Here is a 20,374-nt window from a genome sequence, read left to right on the forward strand (position 1 = left end):
CAAGTTCATCTGGTCTGATGTGTCAGTTATGGCCATTGTTTCCTTATTGATGTTTTTGTCTGGATGGTGTATCCAGTACCCACCTACCTTGTGTAAAGGTGCCTGGGCATTACTCTGAGTTAGGTACCAGGGATGGAGAGGAGGGAGGTATGTTGCCCTGGAAATAGTAGACATGGACTGAGCCAGCCTGAATGACCCAGGCCCCAACCTGCCACAGGGACCAGCCTTCCCTGAGAGACTTCTAGAGTCTGGCCACTTTCCTGGGGTGCTTCCAGTGAGCCTGATGAGGTGCCCACTGCTCAGGAACTTCACAAACTGTCAAGAGGTGCCACATTCCTGTCTGCACGATGCCTAATTAATGGTGCCCTTGTTGCATATTTCAAACATCACCCCTGCACAAACCTTTGTCCCCACCCTCTTTTTCCCCTACCTTCTAGGACACATATCAGCACCCCTCAATGGGTTTAGGACTTGATATCACATTCTGTTTCTGTTAAAATCCCTGAGGCTGAGAATTACATGAGGGTCAGGCATGCAAGGAATGAGAAGGAAAACTAAGCTTCATCTCTCAAGACATTCAAGCCATGTACAGCTATTTGAAATCTTTTCTATAACCTTTATAGAAGAAGGTATGTGTAGGACTAAGAAGAGACCAGCATTTAGATTAGTCACAGAAAGCCTCTAAAAAGATAGAACAATCCTTGGGGCACCTGTGTGGCTTAGGTGGTTAAGCGTCTGACTCCCACTCAGGTAATGATCTCACTGCATGTGAGTTCGAGCCCCACGTTGGGCTCTGTGCTGACAGCTCGGAGCCTGGAGCCTGCTTCGGATTCTGTGTCTCCCCCTCTCTCTGCCCCTCTCCTGCTCTGTCTCTCAATAGTAAATAAATGTTAAAAAAAAATTTTTTTTTTTTTGAATGAGGAGCTCCAAGCAGATACCAAAGGCAAAGGTCCGTTCTTCCTAGGCTGCTAGTCCCACATCATAGAAGGGGATTTTTTGTTTGTTTTGGTCTGCAGCTTTTTTTTTTTTTTTTGATTTTTTAAGTTTATTTATTTTGAGAGAGACAGAATGCACATAGTTGGGGAGGGGCAGAGAGAGGAGAGACAGAATCCCAAGTAGGCTCATCCACACAGAGCCCGACACAGGGCTTGAACTCACCAACTGTGAGACCATGACCTGAGCCAGGATCAAGAGTCAGATGCTTAACCAACTGAGCCACCCAGGTGCCCCGTGTTTTGATCTACACTTTGAACACCTTCTGCCCTTTGAGCTTAGTCTCTGGTGAAATGAACATCAGTCCAGGGTACATCCCCTTACACCCTCTGTGAAACCAGGCTATTCCTCATTCTGCCAAGATCTGGTGATATTCCTATCCCAGCTCTTCATTTCCCAGCCGACTTGTGCTCCCACTTTTCCCAGGTGGGAGCACACACTAAATGAACTGTCCTAACTCACCCTGGTGTGGTCTTTCTTCCACATCTGTTACACAGAATGGATGCCTGGATATTTGTTAAATGAATCAGTGGACAAAAGGGACACAAAATAGGAAATGAATTGCGTCCTGACTACTTGGCATTCACTTGAAAATGCACAAGGGAAGGGGCACCCAGGTGGCTCAGTCAGTTCAGCATCTGACTCGGCTCAGGTCATGATCTCATGGTTCATGAGTTCAAGCCCCAAGTTGGGCTGTGTGCTGACAGCACAGAGCCTGCTTGGGAGTCTCTCTCTCTGCCCCTCCCCCAATCATGTTCTTTCTCTGTCTCTCAAAATAAATAAACTTTAAAAAACTGCATAAGAGAAATAAATTGTGCTGTCTAGTTGTTCTACTGAAGTTTATTTTAAATGTGAAAGGAGTTTGAAAAGTTTTTTGTGGAACAGTGCTCCATACATGCTGTTTACACAGGCATTTATTATGTACATTTTATGTCCAATTATTCCATAATCCAGTTTTGTTAAACCCTGTCAGCGATGGTCTTGCCTTCTCCAGTTTCCAGCTGGAACTGAACTTAAACTCTGTGTCTTCACAAAGAAACTGACAAAAACAGTGAAACTAGGTTTAGGAAAATTTGTGTTTGGCAGGATGACAAGAAAAGGACTCTTTTTCTTATCAAAATCCTAACTGGTATTTTTAAAAATAAGGACTATATCTCCTTGCTGCCCTCAGCTGCTGTACAAATACAGCACTCTATTAAAATAAATCCCCCCAGTTCATGCCCATCGAAATCCTTTAAACCAAAAGTATCTAAAAATCCCTGGACCTTGAAAGAGTGTAGGTTTCATTCATAAATGCTGAAGGTTTTCAGCTGTCTTACTCAAAAAAACAGCAGATGAAGTTACCTCTGTCTTCATTCTTTAGGAATAGAGAAAAGGACTTAGAAAGATCCAGCCTCATTTTTTCTTTTTTATTTATTTTGAGAGAGAGAGCGTGCTGAAAGGGCAGAGAGGGAGGGAGGGAGGGAGAGAGACTCACAAGCAGGCTCCATACCATCAGCAAGGAGCCTGGTGTGGGGTTCAAACTCATGAACCATGAGATCATGACCTGGGCCAACATTGAGAGTCCAATGCTCAACTGACTTGAGCCCCCCAGGTGCCCCCAGCCTAGTTTTGTTTTGTTTTGTTTTTGTTTTTGTTTTTAAGGAAGTTTGTTGGGTTGGAGAAGTCATGGAAGGAATCCTGTGTCCAAGCACAAACATCCATCCTTATTTTTACTCCAAGATGCTCTTCATTAAATGTGCCTGTGTTAGACATTGTTGTCAATTCACTAAGTCTCTCATGACATGAAATTGGTGGGTGGTGGGTTTTCCAGAAGTGGGGTGTACAAAAGCCAGCATACCCTGAGTTTCAAAGCATTCCTTTCTGCCTGGTCAAAGAGCTAACTGAATGAAAGAAACTGATTTAACACATTTAAATTAGACATCAATCACCTTTATTAGTTGCAGCCCTCAGTTAATTTTCCTTAAAACAGTAGTACGTCACCATTACTGTTCATTCCTCCGTCAAAGCAACACCACTGCGTGCAGAATTAACCATATGCCTCTAAGTACCTGATGCGTGCTTTGCAATTTCATTAACAAGTGATGGAAAAGACTACAATAGCTCATTAATAAAACATTTTCCTTAGGCACCTTGATTCATTTTGCTTTTCTCTCAAAGAGCTCCAGCAAACGGCTACTTCAAAGGTTGATCCTCTCTCCTTTCACCAGCTGTACGTTTAATCTGTATATATCCTGGGAATAAAGCCACATACAATGAGTTGATGGAACCTTGAGAATCTGTTCAGCACAAGACAAAGTAGATTTCTAGCGTTTACAAATGGCCACATAGAAAAAACCGTAACAGCAGTCCTATCAGTTAATAAATAAACAAACCATATTCTAAGACTCCAAATAATTTACTTGCCAACATCTCACACAGTGTTGAAGAAACTGAGCAGAGTCTCCAAACGGCTAGCCTGTGTTATTTCGTGCTCCTGTTGGCTATAGGGATCATGAGCTGGGTAAGCACGGTGTTTGGTCACAATGCCCAATGTGCCCCACTGTGCTGCCCCGTTTAGAGTGATCTGCTCCCAAGTGAAAATAATGTCATGAGTTACAGGTTTTATTTGTTTTTTTTTTCTTTGTTCTTAATAAAACAATTCCGTCTTATTGCTTATTTTTGAGCAAACAGCAAGGTATGATGGGAAGAATGATTTTGGAATTTCAGCTGAGTCCAAAATCCAGCTCTGTTTCAGGTCAGTTAGGCCAAACTCTTGGACTTTTAACTTTCTCATTAACAGCATGGAGCCAGGGGCACCTGGGTGGTTCAGTTGGTTGAGCAACTGACTTGGATTCAAGTGATGATCTTGTGGTTCATGAGTTCGAGCCCTGGAACCTGCTTCAGATCTGTGTCTCCCAATCTCTCTGCTCCTCCCCTGCTTGCTTTCTGTCTCTCTCTCCCAAAGATAAACATTTATTAAAATTTTTTTAAAAACAGCATGGAATCAGGGGCGCCTGGATGGCTCACTTGGTTGAGCATCTGACTTTGGCTTAGGTCATGATTTAGCACTTTGTGGGTTCAAGCCCCACATCAGATTCATTGCTGTCAGCCCAGAGCCTGCTAGGGATGCTCTGTCCCCCTCCCTCTGCCCCTCCCTGCTTGCTTTCTCTCTCTTTTCCTCTCAAAAATAAATGAACATTAAAACAAACAAACAAAAAGAGCATGGAGCCATAATGACTGCTCCACTGGTTTTGGGTGAAGAAAATAAGAAAAGGGATATGAAACTGGTCTTATTCCTCATAAAGAACTATATGGCAGAAGTTAATATCATTATTCTAAGTAAAGCTGATAAACTATATCTGAGAGAAGAACTAAAATAAATACAGGAGGCAATTCATTGATTACAACCCTGACAAACCTCAAACATAACACAGGCTTTTGTTTCTACTTTAAAATTCAGAGTGTTGCAGGGGTGCCTGGGTGGCTCAGTCGGTTAAGCCTCCAACTCTTGCTTTCAGCTCAGGTCATGATCTCACAGTTCATGAGTTCAGGCCCTGCCTTGTGCTCTGTGCTGACAGTGAGGAGCCTGCTTGGGATTCTCTCTCTCTCTCTCTCTCTCTCTCTCTCTCTCTCTCTTTCTCAAAAATAAATAAATAACTAAATGGGGCTCGGTCAGTTAAGCCTCCGGCTCTTGATTTCAGCTCCGGCCATGATCTCACAGTGAGTTCCAGCCCCACATGGGCACTGACAGTGTGGAGCCTGCTTCAGAGTCTCCCTCTCTCTCTGCCCCTCCCTAACTCGTAGTTTCTGTCTCTCTCTCCCAAAATAAATAAATAATCTTTTTTAAAAAGTCACTAAAAATTATTTAAAATTTTTTAAAAATAAACATTTTTTTTCTGTTACTTGCTAACTTTAAAAAAATAAAATAAAACTCAAAGTGTTGCATGGAAGCCCCGCCTCAAAATATGATGCCTTTTTGTAAAGCATTTTAAGGACTGGACAAAGGGGAGAAGGACAAGACTTCTTACAATGTCCAAATGTGAAGTTAGTGCCTTTTCAAGGGCCGAGGGAGAAGTAAGATTCTTACACGGAGAAGGAGTTTCAGATTCTGGACTCCCAGAGACACAGTTGGTAGCTTAGCATTGGTGTCTTTGCAGGACTGGAAGGCCCGGGGTTATCATTACACTCAGTCTGTTTGGGGGCCGTGTCACCCCCATAGGAAATGCACGCATTTACGATTACTGCACATTTAAAAGTAGGATCAGCCTCTTGGTTCAGAGGCTAAAATGTACTTTGTCTAGAAAGCAAACATGTTTACTTAAATTTGTCCAGTGATCATCATCAGCACTGAATGTCTACTAGTTAAAAATGAATAATTTGCAAGTGATGTATACTCATCTGGAAAGCACATGAAATACGGTCTCATGCCCCCACTCGATAAGCATCAGCGATTTTTGATGTCTGTTCACCCAAGCTGTCTCCTCATGACACTCCAGATGCCAACTGACCCAAACAAAAACCTGCTTGGGAATTGCTTTCTGGGAGTCTTACTGGATTTACATTAAGTGTAGATACTCCCTCCAGACCGTTCACTTTTCCCTATGTGCATTCAGCAGGTAGCCTTGGTCCGTCATTTCCTCTCCTCCAGATCTGTTTCATGTTGCCTTTCCTACCTGTCAGTCCTGGAACAGGACAGCCTGCACACCAAAGACATAAAGAAGCACATGGGCTCAGGTCCCCCCACTGGGGAAGCAAGAACAAACTGAAATTCCACTATCACTGTTAGCAGATCTCAGCAAAGCCCTCTAAACAAAGCACTTTCTATTTCCAAAGGAAATCAGGTATGAGAATTAGTAAGCATCTGAAGAAGAGGCGGGGAAAAAAAGGGTCTTTACCTGTCATCTCAAACAAACATACCTTTAGGCTGGCATCTTCTGGAAATCCGTATACTTTATGCAGTGTCTCTAGGATATCCTTCTCAAAGCTTTCTTGACTGGTGCCTTTCACATCAATGTAGTGGCAATCGGCACTGGCGAAATGGCAGGAAATTGCCTATGCCAAGCGAAATGATTAATATTGGGGAAAAAAAACATTCCACGAACACCAGCAACCAAACAAGGAGACTTCTGAAGGAAAGTCATTTATTTCACTCGGCAGCTGATTTCTAGATTGAAAGCTATTCCATGGTGTCCTGTATTAGACTCCTCAGGGTTCAGTATCTTCTTCCCCAGGTACAGTTAAAGGCTGAGAAATTACAAGAGGTTTTTATGTTTTATCTTTGTTTTTTATTTTTTTAAACTTTTTAAAAGTTTATTTGTTTATTTTGAGAGGCAAAGAGAGAAAATGAGCTGGGGAGAGGCAGAGAGAGGAGGGACAAAGGATCTGAAGGGGGCTCTGTGCTGACAGCAGAGAGCCCGATGCAGGGCTCAAACTCACAAACCGTGAGACTGCCCTGAGCTGAACTTGGCTTAACCAACTAAACCACCCAAGTGCCCCTACAAGAGGTTTTTAGCTACCTGTGACTCTTGTTCTCAAAATGGGCAGGGAACACAATTGATGTGGAAAGGGGACTTTAATGTATTAGCATGTGATTTTTCTAAAGAATGGGTGTCCTCAAGTCCTAAAAAAGGAATGTGTTCCAGGGTTACTTGGTCACAGAAGTTGCTCAGCTGAGTCTGTGATGGCTGTAGATCATGAAAGAAAAACCACAAAAATACCGTGTAAAGGAAAATAATACACACACAACCCCCCACCCCCTTGCAAATCAAAAGGACATGTGAAATCCAAGAGCATTCACATACGATACCCATCTTGTTTCCTTCTGAAGGTAAAATGAAGGTTACTTGGTTCTCCCCATTCTTGAAAAAGTTATGAAGATATAAACTTGGAACTCAAGGGGCACCTGGGTGGCTCATTCGGTTAAGTGTGCAACTCTTGATCTCGGCTCAGGTCATGATCTCAGGGTTCATGGGATCAAGCCCCATGTCAGGCTGTGCGCCCACAGCAAGAAGCCTGCTTCAGAATCTGTGTCTCCCTCTCTCTCTGCCCCTCCCCCGCTACCACTCTGTCTCTCTCTCTCTCTCAAAAATAAACATTTAAAATTTTTTAAGAAAACAAAAATAATAAATAAAATACAATAAAGATTTTATTTTTTTAAGTAATCTCTATTCTCTACACCCAACATGAGGCTCAAACTCACAACCCTGAGAACAAGAGTTACATGCTCCACCGAGGGAGTCAGCCAGGTGCCCCTGATCTAGTGCTTATTTAAAATTTTGGCATCGTCTTCATCATGGACATTTTTGCATTAGTTTTGATTTTTTAAATGCTGCATTAAATATCATTTAACTGGATTGTGGAGGGGTTTCTTTAGCCCCTTCCGCTCATCCTTAAATTTTGCCCCAGAGGAGACTCTCTTCTTGCCTCACCCTCATCCTGGCCCTGGTAGAAACAGGAATGAATAGAAGATGACCCATGACTTCAGGGAGACAATAGGGGTTGGTGTGACAAACCAGAAGACGACCTCAGCCCCAAAGAAGCCCCAACATGTAGTATCGAGACCCGTGTTATCCTGGGAGAAATGTGAATCCACAGTACTGTCAGATCTGCTGAATTTTCAAGAAGCAAGAAATCTGGGAACATGAGAAATGTTGTCAGATTTTAATGTAAGCAATGAAATCATTAGGTTTAAAACATTCTGGGGCTAAGGGGTGAAAAATATGGCTGTTAAATCTGATTTCTGGGAAGCCAATTCAGAACCTTTGTTTAGAATCAATAATGTTTTTCCCAATAACAATGCTATTATGAACTTTCCTCTTGCGTGGTTACTATGAACTATTTATATTCCAAATTTTATTATTTCAGTATGTCAGCCATTGTTTTTGCCTCCAAAAGCACAGGCTGTGGGCTCCTAAGTAAGCTCTTCTTCTGAAGTGATTCTATGAATGTTCATAATTCAGTATCAGTAGGATTGGGACCTGAAGTCACTTGGCTTCTTACTGATATGAGCAAAAAAGCATGAGGTAGCAAACAGATTTCCTGGTAAATAAACCAGACTAAAGTCCAGTTTAGTTAAAGGCCACAAGCCTCATAAATTTTAACACATCTTGACATTTTTGTTTCTAACCAATTCGTCTTTGGAAAGTACAGGGATGTTATCGCATACCTTCCGGTAGCCTTGACTTTTGTTCCAACCAGATCCATGGATGAGCAAAGGATGAAAGAAAACAGTGTCTCCCTTCTCCATCTCAAGGTGAACTCGGGGGCTATTTTCATCATAGCCCTGAATCCCATAGTACATTATGTTAACTCCCCCCTAGAATGCAGAAGAGAACCCAAGTCTGTATTTGTGGAACCCAATAATTAAAAACTCTATCAATGACTCATCAGGAAAAGCAAAGGTTTCCTAACTTCTTCCAAGAGAAAGAGGTAAATAGGTTATTAAAAAATTATAAATATACAAAAGCTTCTCAGATGTCTGGTTTTCAAAGTCACATTTTGATATTAATATCATGGATTTGGGGGACCAAATAAAGAATGTGAAATTTCCACTTACCTTCATTACTAAATTGTACATGAAGATCTACATCAACTTTGCATTTTGTAGAGTTAACACAGGAGATCACCTTTCCAGCCTGAATCTGTAATCATTCTTTCCCAACATGACAGTTTCCTAACCTGGAACTTTGCATAAATCATTCTTCTAAAACTCAGGAGTAACTCTGAGAAACTAACTGTTCTCCCAAACCAGCAGGGAGAAAATGTTCAATTTGTCTCAGCTCACAAAGCACTCAGGACACATCCAGAGAAAAGAAAGAATAATGTATATTAACACATTGTGGGGTTTTTTTTATAACGATTTCCAAAGCTGGTTATTGCTTTGAGTACTGGTTATGGGGAGAGGACAGCATCCTATCCCCCTTCCTAAGATTATTCCACATTCTTTGGAGGAAGGACAGCTTTCCTGCTGGACTGTGTTGGGACCTCTTTCCTGGCCAGGGTAGATATGTGAGCTAAGCTAAGTAGCTAAGCACTGTAGTCATTTTGACTCTGAGCAGAGAATTGAAGGGACCAGAGATAGTCAAGGTTCAACTGCCCACACCAGGTGCCCCGCCCTCACTGTTCCCAATGAGCAATGACGCCCACTTTCCCTCCTGCTCACCAGAGCCAGCCAGCCTTTCCACGGACTCAGCATGTGCCTGCAACCCTCCAAAACACCCCCTCTGGCTTAAGTCAGCCACAGCCCACTTCTATTGTCTGCATCAAACTTTCCCTAAACCTCAACTCAATTGATAAATCTCACAATTTCAGATTTTGTATCAGGATCCAGACTCAAATGTTTTCACTTGGCACTAACGCTCAGTGCAAGAATTCTAATTGAGACAGAAGCCTTAAAGCCACATTCTTGACTTCCTACAGAACTACATTCACTCTTCCTGCCTTGACAACATATGCTCTTCTCATTCTGACCATCATTATGGGTGTTCGAGACCTTATTGCCTGATACCTAAAACACCAATAGTCTCTTCGGTTTCTCTGCCTTTGGACTCCTCACCTCCAGTGTATCTTGCTCTAGACCTCAAAATTATGACTTTTTTTAAAAGCAGGTTTCATGTCCAGCACGGATCCCAACACGGGACTTTAACTCATGACCCCAAGATCAAGCTGAGATCAAGAGTCAGATGTTTAACTGACTAAGCCACCCGGGTGCCCCAGGATTATGATTCTTGAATTTGATTTCACCATTTGACTTGATTTCACTATTCATGGGCTCAAAAACTTTAGTAGTCCTCTATCATCAATAGCTGAGTCAATGAACCATGGAATGGCCATGCAATGGAATACTAGTCAGCCTTTCCCAGAGTCTTCATTGGTCTCTCCAACGGGAAAGAGATGATCCCTCCCTTCTTTACCGTAAGAGCCATCAATCAGCGTGTAAGACTTACTTGGTGCTAGACATGTGCACCTGGTGTTGCAAGTGTTTAAGTGTTCCCTCTCAATTAGGCTTTATAATCTCAGATCCTATACAGCGCCTACCAAAGTTCTCCACGCTGATCAACTTTCCAACCCTTGTTGAAAGAAAAATTACTATTCTGTCTGACACCTCTGAATTTTCCCTGATCCTAATTCCAAATCTTAAAACAAAGTTTTGCCAAGAAAGGACATGCCATCTCATTGTTAAAGCTCTTTATGTATACCGACGTGAAATCAAAACAATAAATTTTCCAATTAAGATACATCCTCTAAGCAGACATACCTCCCACTGGGGATAACTGTGTGGCTTCAGGCAGCCTTTGTGTGTGCCTGGGAGCACAGACAGGCAGCCATTGTTCCGGTTGACCTGCTCCATGGCCGTCCAAGCAGCAACAATCCTATTACTAGGTCTGAAGGGGAAATAGTGTAGATCTTGGTGGAAAGGATGGCGGGTTGTCTTTTTGCCTGAAACAGAACCTACTGTTAAAAGATACTTGAATCTCAGAATTCTTCTTCTTTGCCTGAACAATGACCTATCCCTGCAAAAACCAAACAAGTGAAACGACACTATAGAAAATCAGCCTGGAGAGATAAGCCCCAAAGTGAACTATCAAATCAACAGGGTGACTCCACATCCTGTACTATTTTCTGGTAGCTGAGTGCTTACTTACACCATTTTTCCTTTTTTTTTTTTTAAGTCTGAAATGTTGTTTATTTTATTTTTTTAATGTTTACTTTTGTGTGAGCATGAGCAGGGGAGGGACAGAGAGAAAGGAAAATACAGAATCTGAAGCAGGTTCCAGGCTCTGAGCTGTCCGCGCAGAGACCGACACGGGGCTCGAACCCAGGAACAGTGAGATCATGACCTGAGCCGAAGGTGGATGCCCAACCAACCGAGCCACCCAAGCGCCCCATTACTTACACCACTTTCTAGCAATTCCTACATATGTCACAATTCTACTGTGCTTTGTTCCTTTGTAACTCTGGTTTGGGCACAGAGCCTACCCCCAAAAGATTTTTGATTAATTGAACACAGTGGCCAAATCTGAAGTCCCCTATTAAGCCTTCGAAGTGGCTAATGTAAAAAATATCAATTAACTAAATTAATAAGAGGCCTCCAAGAAGTTCCTCAGTGAACTGGAAGCAGTCGGTATACAGTCTCTGGGTAGAACCAGAGCTCAAAGAACCACATTTACATTTTTCCCTGCTTTGCAATTTGAACCTGGTGTTCCCCCGCCCCCAACCCCCATCTCTCTAAAGCAAGACATTCAGGGTGAGAGAGATTTGGTGATGTTAAGCTACGGGCCTGTCACATAAACTTCTCCTGGCCTCTTTTTCCTTAGAAAAAGTAGAAAAGGATAAAGAATCTTGAAGGGCCAATTTATTACTGCTGGTATAGCAGAATTTCTCAGCATGGCCCAAGAGCCATCTGCATTAGACTCTGGGGATGGCGTAAAAAGATGCAGATTCCTGGGTTCTACTTTCCAAATCAGTTTCTCTGGGAGTGAGATCTTAGGAGCCACATTTTAGGGACACCTGGGTGGCTCAGGCATTTGAGCGTCTGACTCTTGATGTTGGCTCAGATCATGATCCCAGGGTCATGGGATCCCAGGGTCAAGCAGGCACAGAGTCTGCTTGAGATTGTCTCTCTCTCTCCCCCCTCTGCCCCTCTTCCCAGCTTGCTCTCTTTCTAAAATAAACTAAAAAAAAAAAAAAAAATTAGTGTTTATTTTTGATGGGGTGGGAGAGAGAGGGAGCCAGAAGATCTAAAGTAGGGGATGCACTGACAGCAGAGAGCCCCTCGTGGGGCTCAAACTCACAAACTGGGAGATCATGATCTGAGCCGAAGTCAGACACTTAACCAAATGAGCCAGCCAGGCGCCCCTAAAATTAAAACTTTTTTAAAAAGCTACATTTTATGGGGCGCCTGAGTGCCTCAGTCGGTTGAACACCCAACTTCAGCTCAGGTCATGATCTCGCAGTCAGTGAGTTCGAGCCCCATGTCAGGCTCTGTGCTGATGGCTCAGAGCCTGGAGCCTGCTTCTGATTCTGTGTCTCCCCTGTCTCTCTGCCCCTCCCCTGCTTATGCTCTGCCTCACTCTGTCTCTCAAAAATAAGTAAATGTTAAAAAAAAAATTTTTTTAATAAAATAAAAAGCTACATTTTAGCAAGAAATTTTAAGAACAACTGTAGTATATGATTTATGAGAATAGTTTTAGTTTTGTTAGTAATAATTATGTCTTCACATCAGGAAAGCAGAATTTACACTCTCATAGGTGAGAATGGGTAACAAAGCTCAGAGATCATGATTATAATAATAGGAGCCTATGGTCTATGAGCCATCATGTTTATTAAACCACACTTTTGAGAAGCCAGCCAGTAACCCTACAGTTAACCTCTGAAATCACTATTCTACGTCAATATTATTACAATATAAACTACTTTAAGACTTAAAATAAAAGTACTTATTCATTCATTTATCAAAGTTTAGCAGTTATATGCACAGCTATAGTTAGAATGCTTGAAACTTTTTTTTTTCTCAACAAGAGCCCTTTACCAGAATCTGGAGGTTTGTTTATCATCATGGTGTGCACGACCATAATATTGGGTCCAGTGAAGCACTCCACATACTTCAGAATCTAAGAGAAAAAGGAGAACAAAGTTTCACGAGAAATCGAATACACAGGCAAGCAGCACAAAGTATAATGATCTGGAGAAGAACCAAGATGCCAAATAGTTCAAAAAAAACATTTGGGATTTCACAACACTGCAAACAAAACATGAGAAGGTCAACAACTGGAAATCTGCAATTAATTTAAAAAGGCTTTTTCGAGCCAGTTGGGAAAAAGCCTGAATTAAACAGGCTTTTTCAAGCCAATTGGAAACTTAACCACTTTTTCTGCAAGAAAAGATAGGAGTTTCTCTGAGGTGTCAATTGGGAAGAAGGACAGGAGTTCCCTCCTTTCAGCTGAAGCTGTCCAGAGTTGTCTGGTGAGAAGGGAGCTTCCTCTTCCCCTCACCGAGACTATTCATAAGCAGGGACCATGAGGGGCACCTTGCCGGCTCAGGCGGTCGCACACGCGACTCTTGATCTCAGGGTCATGAGTTCAAGCCCCACACTAGGCAGAGAGTCTACTTAAAAAAAAAAAACAAAAACCAGAGGGACCATGAGAGGTCCCAACACATGTGCAGCCGCGTGCACAGCCCAGAGGAAGGAAGGGGAGGACAGGAACTGGGGGACACATCACAATCAGAGCACCTCCTAACCCACAGCTCCTTACTGAGGGCTAACAACCAGACAGAGTGACAGGAGATGGGGGCACAGAGGGGAACAAGATGAGCAGGTCCCTGCCCTCGTCTATATCCTGGTGGTCGAAGTTAAACAAACAGTGACACGGGCACGTGTGCCTGGGATGCATCTGAGGAGAACACGTGATACGGCTGGCGGAATTAGGCCCGGGGTCTGGAGGCTGAGTCGCTGCCTCCTGCATCTAACCCACCTGGGGAGGGGCAAACAGCACGAAGAGCCCTGCTTGCCTCCTACCCGCCAGGGACTTTATGCCTCCCATTTGGACCACACAACAAGGCCTGGAAAGCAATGCCCCATGAATGAATCATCCTTTAAAGTGAAAGCCCCACACGCGTGAGCCTGAGGCTAAGAAACCGGCCAAGGTGTCAGTGCCAGTTAAATGAAAGTGACAGTGCTCAATCTCCAACTCGGCCAGACTCCAAAAAATGAAGCATACTCCAGCACTTTCTCACCATTTCATCTCCCATATAAGGAATATTGGCAGTTTGAGCACGAAACACTCAAATCCTAGGAGTCAGGCCTCATACCTGTTTTTTTTATAAAGCATGTCACTTTTTGGTATTCCCTTAATTTTTTTTTTTATTTATTTTTGAAGGAGAGAGAAAGAGAGAGACAGAGCGTGAACAGGGGAGGGGCAGAGAGAGAGGGAGACACAGAATCCCAAACAGGCTCCAGTCTCTGAGCTGTCAGCACAGAGCCCGACGCGGGGCTCGAACTCATGAGCTGTGAGATCGTGACCTGAGCCGAAGTTGGACGCCCAACCGACTGAGCCACCCAGTTGCCCCTTTAGACCTGTATTTTCTTTTTTCTTTTTTAAGTCATCTCTACTCCCAATGTGGGGTTGGGACCCATGACCCCAAGATCAAGAGTCACATGCTGTACTGACTGAGCCAGCCAGGTGCCCCAGACCAGTGTTTTCTAAACCTCAGTGACTCAAGAGCCATGTCACCATTTCTGTCGTACTTTACAGAGCTGTCCAATATAGTTAGCCAATAATTCTCCTAAATTAACTCGTGTCTTATCCTGATTAATAATATTATTTTTTTAACGTTTATTTATTTTTGAGAGAGAGAGAGAGAGAGCACAAGTGAAGGAGTGGAGAGAGAGAAGGAGAGAGAGACCAAGAAGCCCAACGGGGGCTCGAACTCACAAACCTTGAGATCATGACCTGAGCTGAAGTCTGATGTTCAACTGACTGAGCCACCCAGGTGCCCCGAGTAACAATTTTTCTTAAAAGACAAGTTTAAATCTAAACATAAACCTCTACGGACCAGACTCACAAAACAAAAAGAACAAAATAAATGGATGTACAGTGAAAAGCCTCCATGGTGTCACTCCAGTTGATATGCCCATATCAAGGGTGAGAGGGTCTCTCTCTAACACAGAGGTCCTGCCCTTCTCAACCAAGGATAATTACCAGACTCCAAAGCAGGGTTTCTCTATTCGGGGCAGTACTGACACTTGGGGCTGGGTATATCATTATTGTGGGGGAGGGGGCTATTTTATAGGCTCCCTGGCCTCTACCCGTGGGTGGGACACACTACCCACCTTGGCTGCGGGTACAAATGTCTGCCTCAGGTGGAGAACCACTCCTCTGCAGCCACCAGAGAAGGGGGCCAGATAAAGTACAAGCGGCAATTCCAGGGGCGCCTAGGTGGCTCAGTCGGTTAAATGTCCGACTTCGGCTCGGGTCATGACCTCAGGGCTCGCCTCAGGGCTCGTGGGTTTGAACTTTGCGTCAGGCTCTGTGCTGACAGCGTGGAATCTAAATTTTTTTTTTTTTTAATTAGTGTTTATTTTTTTGAGACAGACAGATCATGAACAGGGGAGGGTCAGAGAGAGGGAGACACAGAATCCGAAGCAGACTCCAGGCTCTGAGCTGTCAGCACAGAGCCCGACGCGAGGCTCAAACTCACAGACCGTGAGATTGTGACCTGAGCCGAAGTCGGAGGCTTAACCGACTGAGCCACCCAGGCGCCCCGACAGCTCAGAGTCTAGAGTCTACTTCGGACTCTGTCTCCTCCTTGCTCTAAATAAATAAATAAATAAATGCATACATACATAAATAATTCAAAATACATTCTATAAAAAAATTAAACAGCAGCAACTGCAGAGGCAAGCATGCGGGTGGGCTATTAACTGAAAGAGAAAGACAATGCAGGAGGGTCTCGAACCTCAGGGAGAGTGCAGTATCTGAAGAGCTCCTCATCCTGGTGAAAATTCTGGACCTTTGTAATCAGCTCTTCACTTGGAATGAACTTCGATTTTTCAGTGCTTACGTCTCTCATGATCATCATGCCTTGGTGTTTCACTTCCTCTTTGCAGATCCTTTGAAACTGGTTCCTAGAAAATTAAATTGGCAGATGGCGTCATCACTGCAGGCTTCAAGCACCTGCCTGGCCCATTCTGTGGAAAGCTTCTCAAAGACCGAGCGGGTGGTTTCTGTGCGCCAGGTTGACCTCCGGCCCAGGCTGAGTAGTTCTGAGGACAGGGAGGAGAAAATGGCCAACCCAGAAGCCTTTGCCTCCTCACTAAACCAGCCAGTCCGGCTCCAGAGCTCACGCTCCTAACCACTTCCTAGCGAACCAATCACCAAAAAATATCTGAACACGGACACGCTAATCTTACTCAGGTTCCTGTTGCATACATATAACATATTTCTGTAAAATAACAGACTTACTGTACCTAAAGCGTGTAATATCATCATCAGATACCAAATTTTTAATGACAAGAAACCCATTTTCTTCATAAAATTTTCTCTGTTCTAGGCTTAGAACGTCGTTATCCAGAGTATACCTAAAGGGGGAAAAAAAAAAATCTCAAATAAGTCCAATTTAAAATCCCAACCCAACAAGATGTGTCAAGAACCTGAAAAATGTTCATACTCTTCCACCTGGCATTTCTCTTTTTTATTTACTCTAAGAAAATAATCTAAACATTTTTTTAAAACAAGTCTTTGGGTTTTTTATTAAGCATATTTATCTTCTTGGTAATCTCTGTACCTAATGTGGGGCTCAAACTCATGACCCTGAGATCAAGAGTCATATGCTCTTCAGCTGAGCCAGCCAGGCGCCTCTAATCTGAACATTTTTTAAAAAGGTTTAAATCCAGGCGTGCCTTGGTGGCTCAGTCAGTTGAACATCCGACTTCAGCCCAGGTCATGAGCTCGTGGTTGACGAGTTCGAGCCCCACGTCGGGCTCTGTGCTGACTGCTCAGAGCCTGGAGCCTGTTTCAGATTCTGTGTCTCCCTCTCCCTCTGCCTCTCCCCCGCTCATGCTCTGCCTTCTCTCTGTCTCAAAAATAAACATTAAAAAAAAATTTTTTTTTAAGGTTTAAATCCAAAGCATTAACTACTGTCACCAAAAAAATAGAAGAATAATTAATTATATCCACTCAATGAGATATGATTCATTAAATCATTAAAAATGAAGAGGGGGGGTGCCTGAGTGGCTCAGTCAGTTGAGTGTCTGACTTCGGTTTAGGTCATGATCTCACGGTTCTTCAGGTCGAGCCCCACATCGGGCTCTGTGCTGACAGCTCAGCACCTGGAGCCTGCTTCAGATTCTGTCTCTGTCTCTGTCTCTCTGTCTCAAATACAAATAAACATTAATTTTTTTTTTAATGAAGGGCATATAATAGAAATGCTTATTATAATAAAATATGGTTAGATTTCTATAAAACCAAATCTTTTATTACTTGTAAAAAAATGCAAAGAAATACAAAAAAGTGGTTGCCTTTATGTAACAGAATTGTGGATGATTTTTTAAAATTCCTTTTGTTTCTTTGATTTTAAAATTTGTTCTGTAATGAATATATATGGTTTTTCAGGTAGAAAACGAATGCAATAGATTTTATATTTTAGATTGTCTAGATCATACATTCTCAGAGGAAATCAAAGTGACAAAAAATCCAAATAAATGTATGGCATATGCACAAACTCAAATCACCCAGTCCATTTTTCTAGATCGGAACAGTGGCTCCATGAGAATATTCCATGGAGATCAATGACTTCCCCCTACAAAGGTAATTTAAGTTAAACCAGAAATACTAGCTAATATAGCAGTATGACCAGACTACAGGCTAACTTAAATGAGGTACACTATGCCTGAATTTGAAAACAAAACAAAACAGATTACACACTTCTGACATTTTTTTTCTCTTTTCCGAATTAGGTCTTCACAATTTTCCACAGTTCTAATTAGAACAGGTCCCGGCAACAGAGGATTTGTATAATGAATTTTCACCAGGCAACATGATATATTGTATTTTATATCTCAGTTACCACTAGAAAAAGCTTTAAATACATTTTATGGTTAAAAATGAAAATTAGCTCTACTTACTGGAATTGTGGAGGATGGAAACTGGTAGAAGAAACAGCCCATGTTGTGGGGTGAGCTGTCTAGGATGTGAATTAAGGCAAATAAAATTAATTTTTTTAACGTTTATTTATTTTTGAGAGAGAGAGAGAGAGAGTGCGAATGAGCAGGGGAGGAGCAGAAAGAGAGGGAGACAGACTCCCAGGCAGGCTCCAGACTCAGCCATCAGCACAGAGCCCTAAGTGGGGCTCAAACTCAGGAACAGTGAGATCATGACCTGAGCCCAAGTCGGAGGCTTAACGGACTGAGCCCTCCCCCAGGCGCCCCTCAAGGGTTTTAATTTCTCCTAGCCTCAAGCTTTGTTTTCTCACCTGTGAAATGAGATAATCACCTTTATTAGTGTATGGACGGGATTTTAAGGTTATGGTGGTTCTGCTACATCACTGGGTGGAACTCAGCCGGGAGAGCAGTAGTAAAAATAAATGAAACAACCAGTACAATCGTTTGTGTGAAAGGTTTCAGGATCCTGCACACAGCAAAGTCCAATCACGTCCCTTAAAGAAAAATCCCAGGCAGTGTCTTTCCACGCTTCCAAAAGTTACCCCCTGAATGAGAACACCGAATCGGAGTAGGAAAAACAATTCTCTAAAGCTCCTGGAGGGGGCCCCTGGGAGGCTCAGTCGGTTGAACCCCCAACTTCCACTCAGGTCGTGATCTTGCACTTCGTGGGTTCCAGCCCCGTGTCGGGTTCTGTGCTGACAGCTCAGAGCCTGGAGCCTGCTTCGGATTTTGTCTCCCTCTCTCTGCCCCTCCTCCACTCGCGCTCTGTCTCTGCCTCTCAAACATGCATAGACATTAAAAATTTTTTTTTCTTTTAATAAAGCAATCGGATTTACGTGTCATAGAGTGACATCTTACTGGAGCCGACCCCGGCGGCCGCACACCTTGCCCCCGAGATGAACTTCTGAAGGTCAAATCTGGAGAGGCAGCGTGGACTCCTGCGGGGCCCGGGGACACTCCCTGCGCGCCGGTGGGAGGGAAAGCCGAAGGGCGCCTGCAGCTCCGGCCTCCACCTGCGGAGGCCGCGTGTCTCGCCAGAGGGCCCTGCTGCCTGCCTGCCTGCCCGGCCGGCCCGTCTCGGCTGCTCCGGAAAGCTTTGCGCTTCCGTTTACCGTGCGACCGTGCTTCGCATTTCTCGGGCTCTGGGCGGCCGGGTCACGAGCGGCCAAGTGCAGAAAATGCCAAAGTAGTTGAAAGCAGGCCCTTCAGTAACGACTTCCATCCTCCCCTCCCTCAAAGCAGGGAAACAAGAGGCCCCGGGAGGGCCCAGAATGCCGGAGCGGCGCCACATCAGCCACAGAGGTCGGCACTGTCACGCTCCCGCCGAGCGAGCAGGTCCCCGCCGGGAGCTCCCAGCTCCCCTATCATCTCGCCCTTCCCCGCCCCTCCCCGGCGCCCCGAAGAGCTGTGACCACTCTTGCAGCCCGAGCCCCACGCAGCCCAAAGGATACGTAGGCCCTGGCGGAGGTTCGGCCGAGGTGTCCCAGCACGGTGCGCAAGCGTAAGGCTGCGCGGGTCTGTTCCATGGCTCCGGCGAGCGGACTAGTGAGCCGGGCCTCGGTCCCGTCCCAAGGAGGCGGGCCCGTCGATCACCGGGTACGACTCCCGAGAAGCGCCTCCTCCCCTGCACCGCCTCCGCGGAGAAGCACCTAACCGCCCGGCTCCGCGCACTGGGCTGCGGTAGGGTGCGGACTCGCTGCCCGGACACCCTGCCTCTAAGCGATTACAAAGAGCATCCCTGCCTCACACAGCCGGAAAGCTAGTTTTGAAGAACTCAGAGGGTTAAGGTCACCCAATGAGAAATCAGCCAGAATATGACCCACATTCCCAACTGCAGAGTTTTTATCTCATTCCACGTGACCATGCCTTTCACTATGCTGCTGGAGTAATTCAAATGTTCAGCCCTAGAAGTAATATGTGCTGTTCAAAAGAGGTGTTTAATTTATTGGGAATCCCATCTGAAATACTAGAAACATATTGGCTGTTCGTTAAAAACGAACAAAAGTAAATGAAATAAATGTCTCCATGAAATGTTTGATCCGCACAGTTTAGTATTATTTTAAATTTCCTGAAAAACTAGAAATTCTCTTTTCTTCCCTTCTCCCTCCCTTCCTTCCTTCTGTTCTTTCACTTTTCTCTTTCTTTCTTTCTTTCTTTCTTTTCTTTCTTTCTTTCTTCCTTTCTTATTCAATTACTTTGGGGATAAGTCCCCATGATACCGCCACCATCATCAAGGTCATAAACATCCATTACCTCTCAAAGTTCCCTCCCACACTCTTTACCTCAGTATGTTGGGTGTTTGTCCTAAGAACACAACATGAGATCTAAGCAAATCCGAAGTATGTAACTCAGCATTGTTAGCTATAGACACTGTGCTGTATTGTAGGTCTCCAGAACTATTTAGGTAGCATCACCGAAACTTTGTACCTTAAACCATCACCTCTCCGTACCCCTTCCGTAACTGCTGGTAACCACCATTCTCTCTGCTTCTATGAGTCTGACTCTTAAACTCCTCCTAGAAGTGGTATCATGTAGTATTAGTCCTTCTGCGACTGGCTTAGTTCACTTAGCATAATTCCCTTAAGCTGCACCCATGTTGTTACAATGGCAGGATGCCCTTCCTTATTAAGGCTGGATCCTGTTCCATTGTACATATAGACCACATTTTCTTCACCCATTCATTTGTTGACAGACACGTAGGTTGTTTCCCTATCTTGGCTATGGGGAAGAGCCCTGCAT

General features: G+C 44.0%; 1 protein-coding gene across 2 annotated transcripts; it reads right to left on the reverse strand.

Moving 5' to 3' along the window:
• Nucleotides 1–2,909: 2,909 nt before the first annotated feature.
• PHYH (phytanoyl-CoA 2-hydroxylase) lies at nucleotides 2,910–19,377 on the reverse strand. Of its 2 annotated transcripts, XM_049624607.1 has the most exons (9): nucleotides 19,087–19,377; nucleotides 17,600–17,658; nucleotides 15,944–16,054; nucleotides 15,433–15,601; nucleotides 12,506–12,587; nucleotides 10,232–10,413; nucleotides 8,141–8,290; nucleotides 5,893–6,027; nucleotides 2,910–3,227 (listed from the first exon to the last, which is right to left on the reverse strand). In XM_049624607.1, the coding sequence occupies exons 1-9, from the start codon at nucleotides 19,159–19,161 to the stop codon at nucleotides 3,174–3,176; spliced, it is 1,017 nt and encodes a 338-aa protein (XP_049480564.1). In that variant the 5' UTR covers nucleotides 19,162–19,377; the 3' UTR covers nucleotides 2,910–3,173. The 2 variants fall into 2 exon arrangements, with proteins under 2 accessions (XP_049480564.1, XP_049480565.1); XM_049624608.1 differs by lacking the exon at nucleotides 8,141–8,290 and having other exon boundaries at nucleotides 19,087–19,375.
• Between the last annotated feature and the right edge of the window lie 997 nt (nucleotides 19,378–20,374).

This window comes from Panthera uncia, chromosome B4 (genome assembly GCF_023721935.1).
Source record: "Panthera uncia isolate 11264 chromosome B4, Puncia_PCG_1.0, whole genome shotgun sequence".
Taxonomy (NCBI): domain Eukaryota; kingdom Metazoa; phylum Chordata; class Mammalia; order Carnivora; family Felidae; genus Panthera; species Panthera uncia.

Excerpts from the sequence above, each read along its gene's own strand:
- PHYH (XM_049624607.1), bottom strand. The coding sequence starts at position 19,161 with ATGGAACAGACCCGCGCAGCCTTACGCTTGCGCACCGTGCTGGGACAC. Across the intron at positions 15,602-15,943 it reads GATGATATTACACGCTTTAG|GAACCAGTTTCAAAGGATCT; the intron begins GTACAGTAAGTC and ends TTAATTTTCTAG. Across the intron at positions 12,588-15,432 it reads GATACTGCACTCTCCCTGAG|ATTCTGAAGTATGTGGAGTG; the intron begins GTTCGAGACCCT and ends TTTTTCTCTTAG.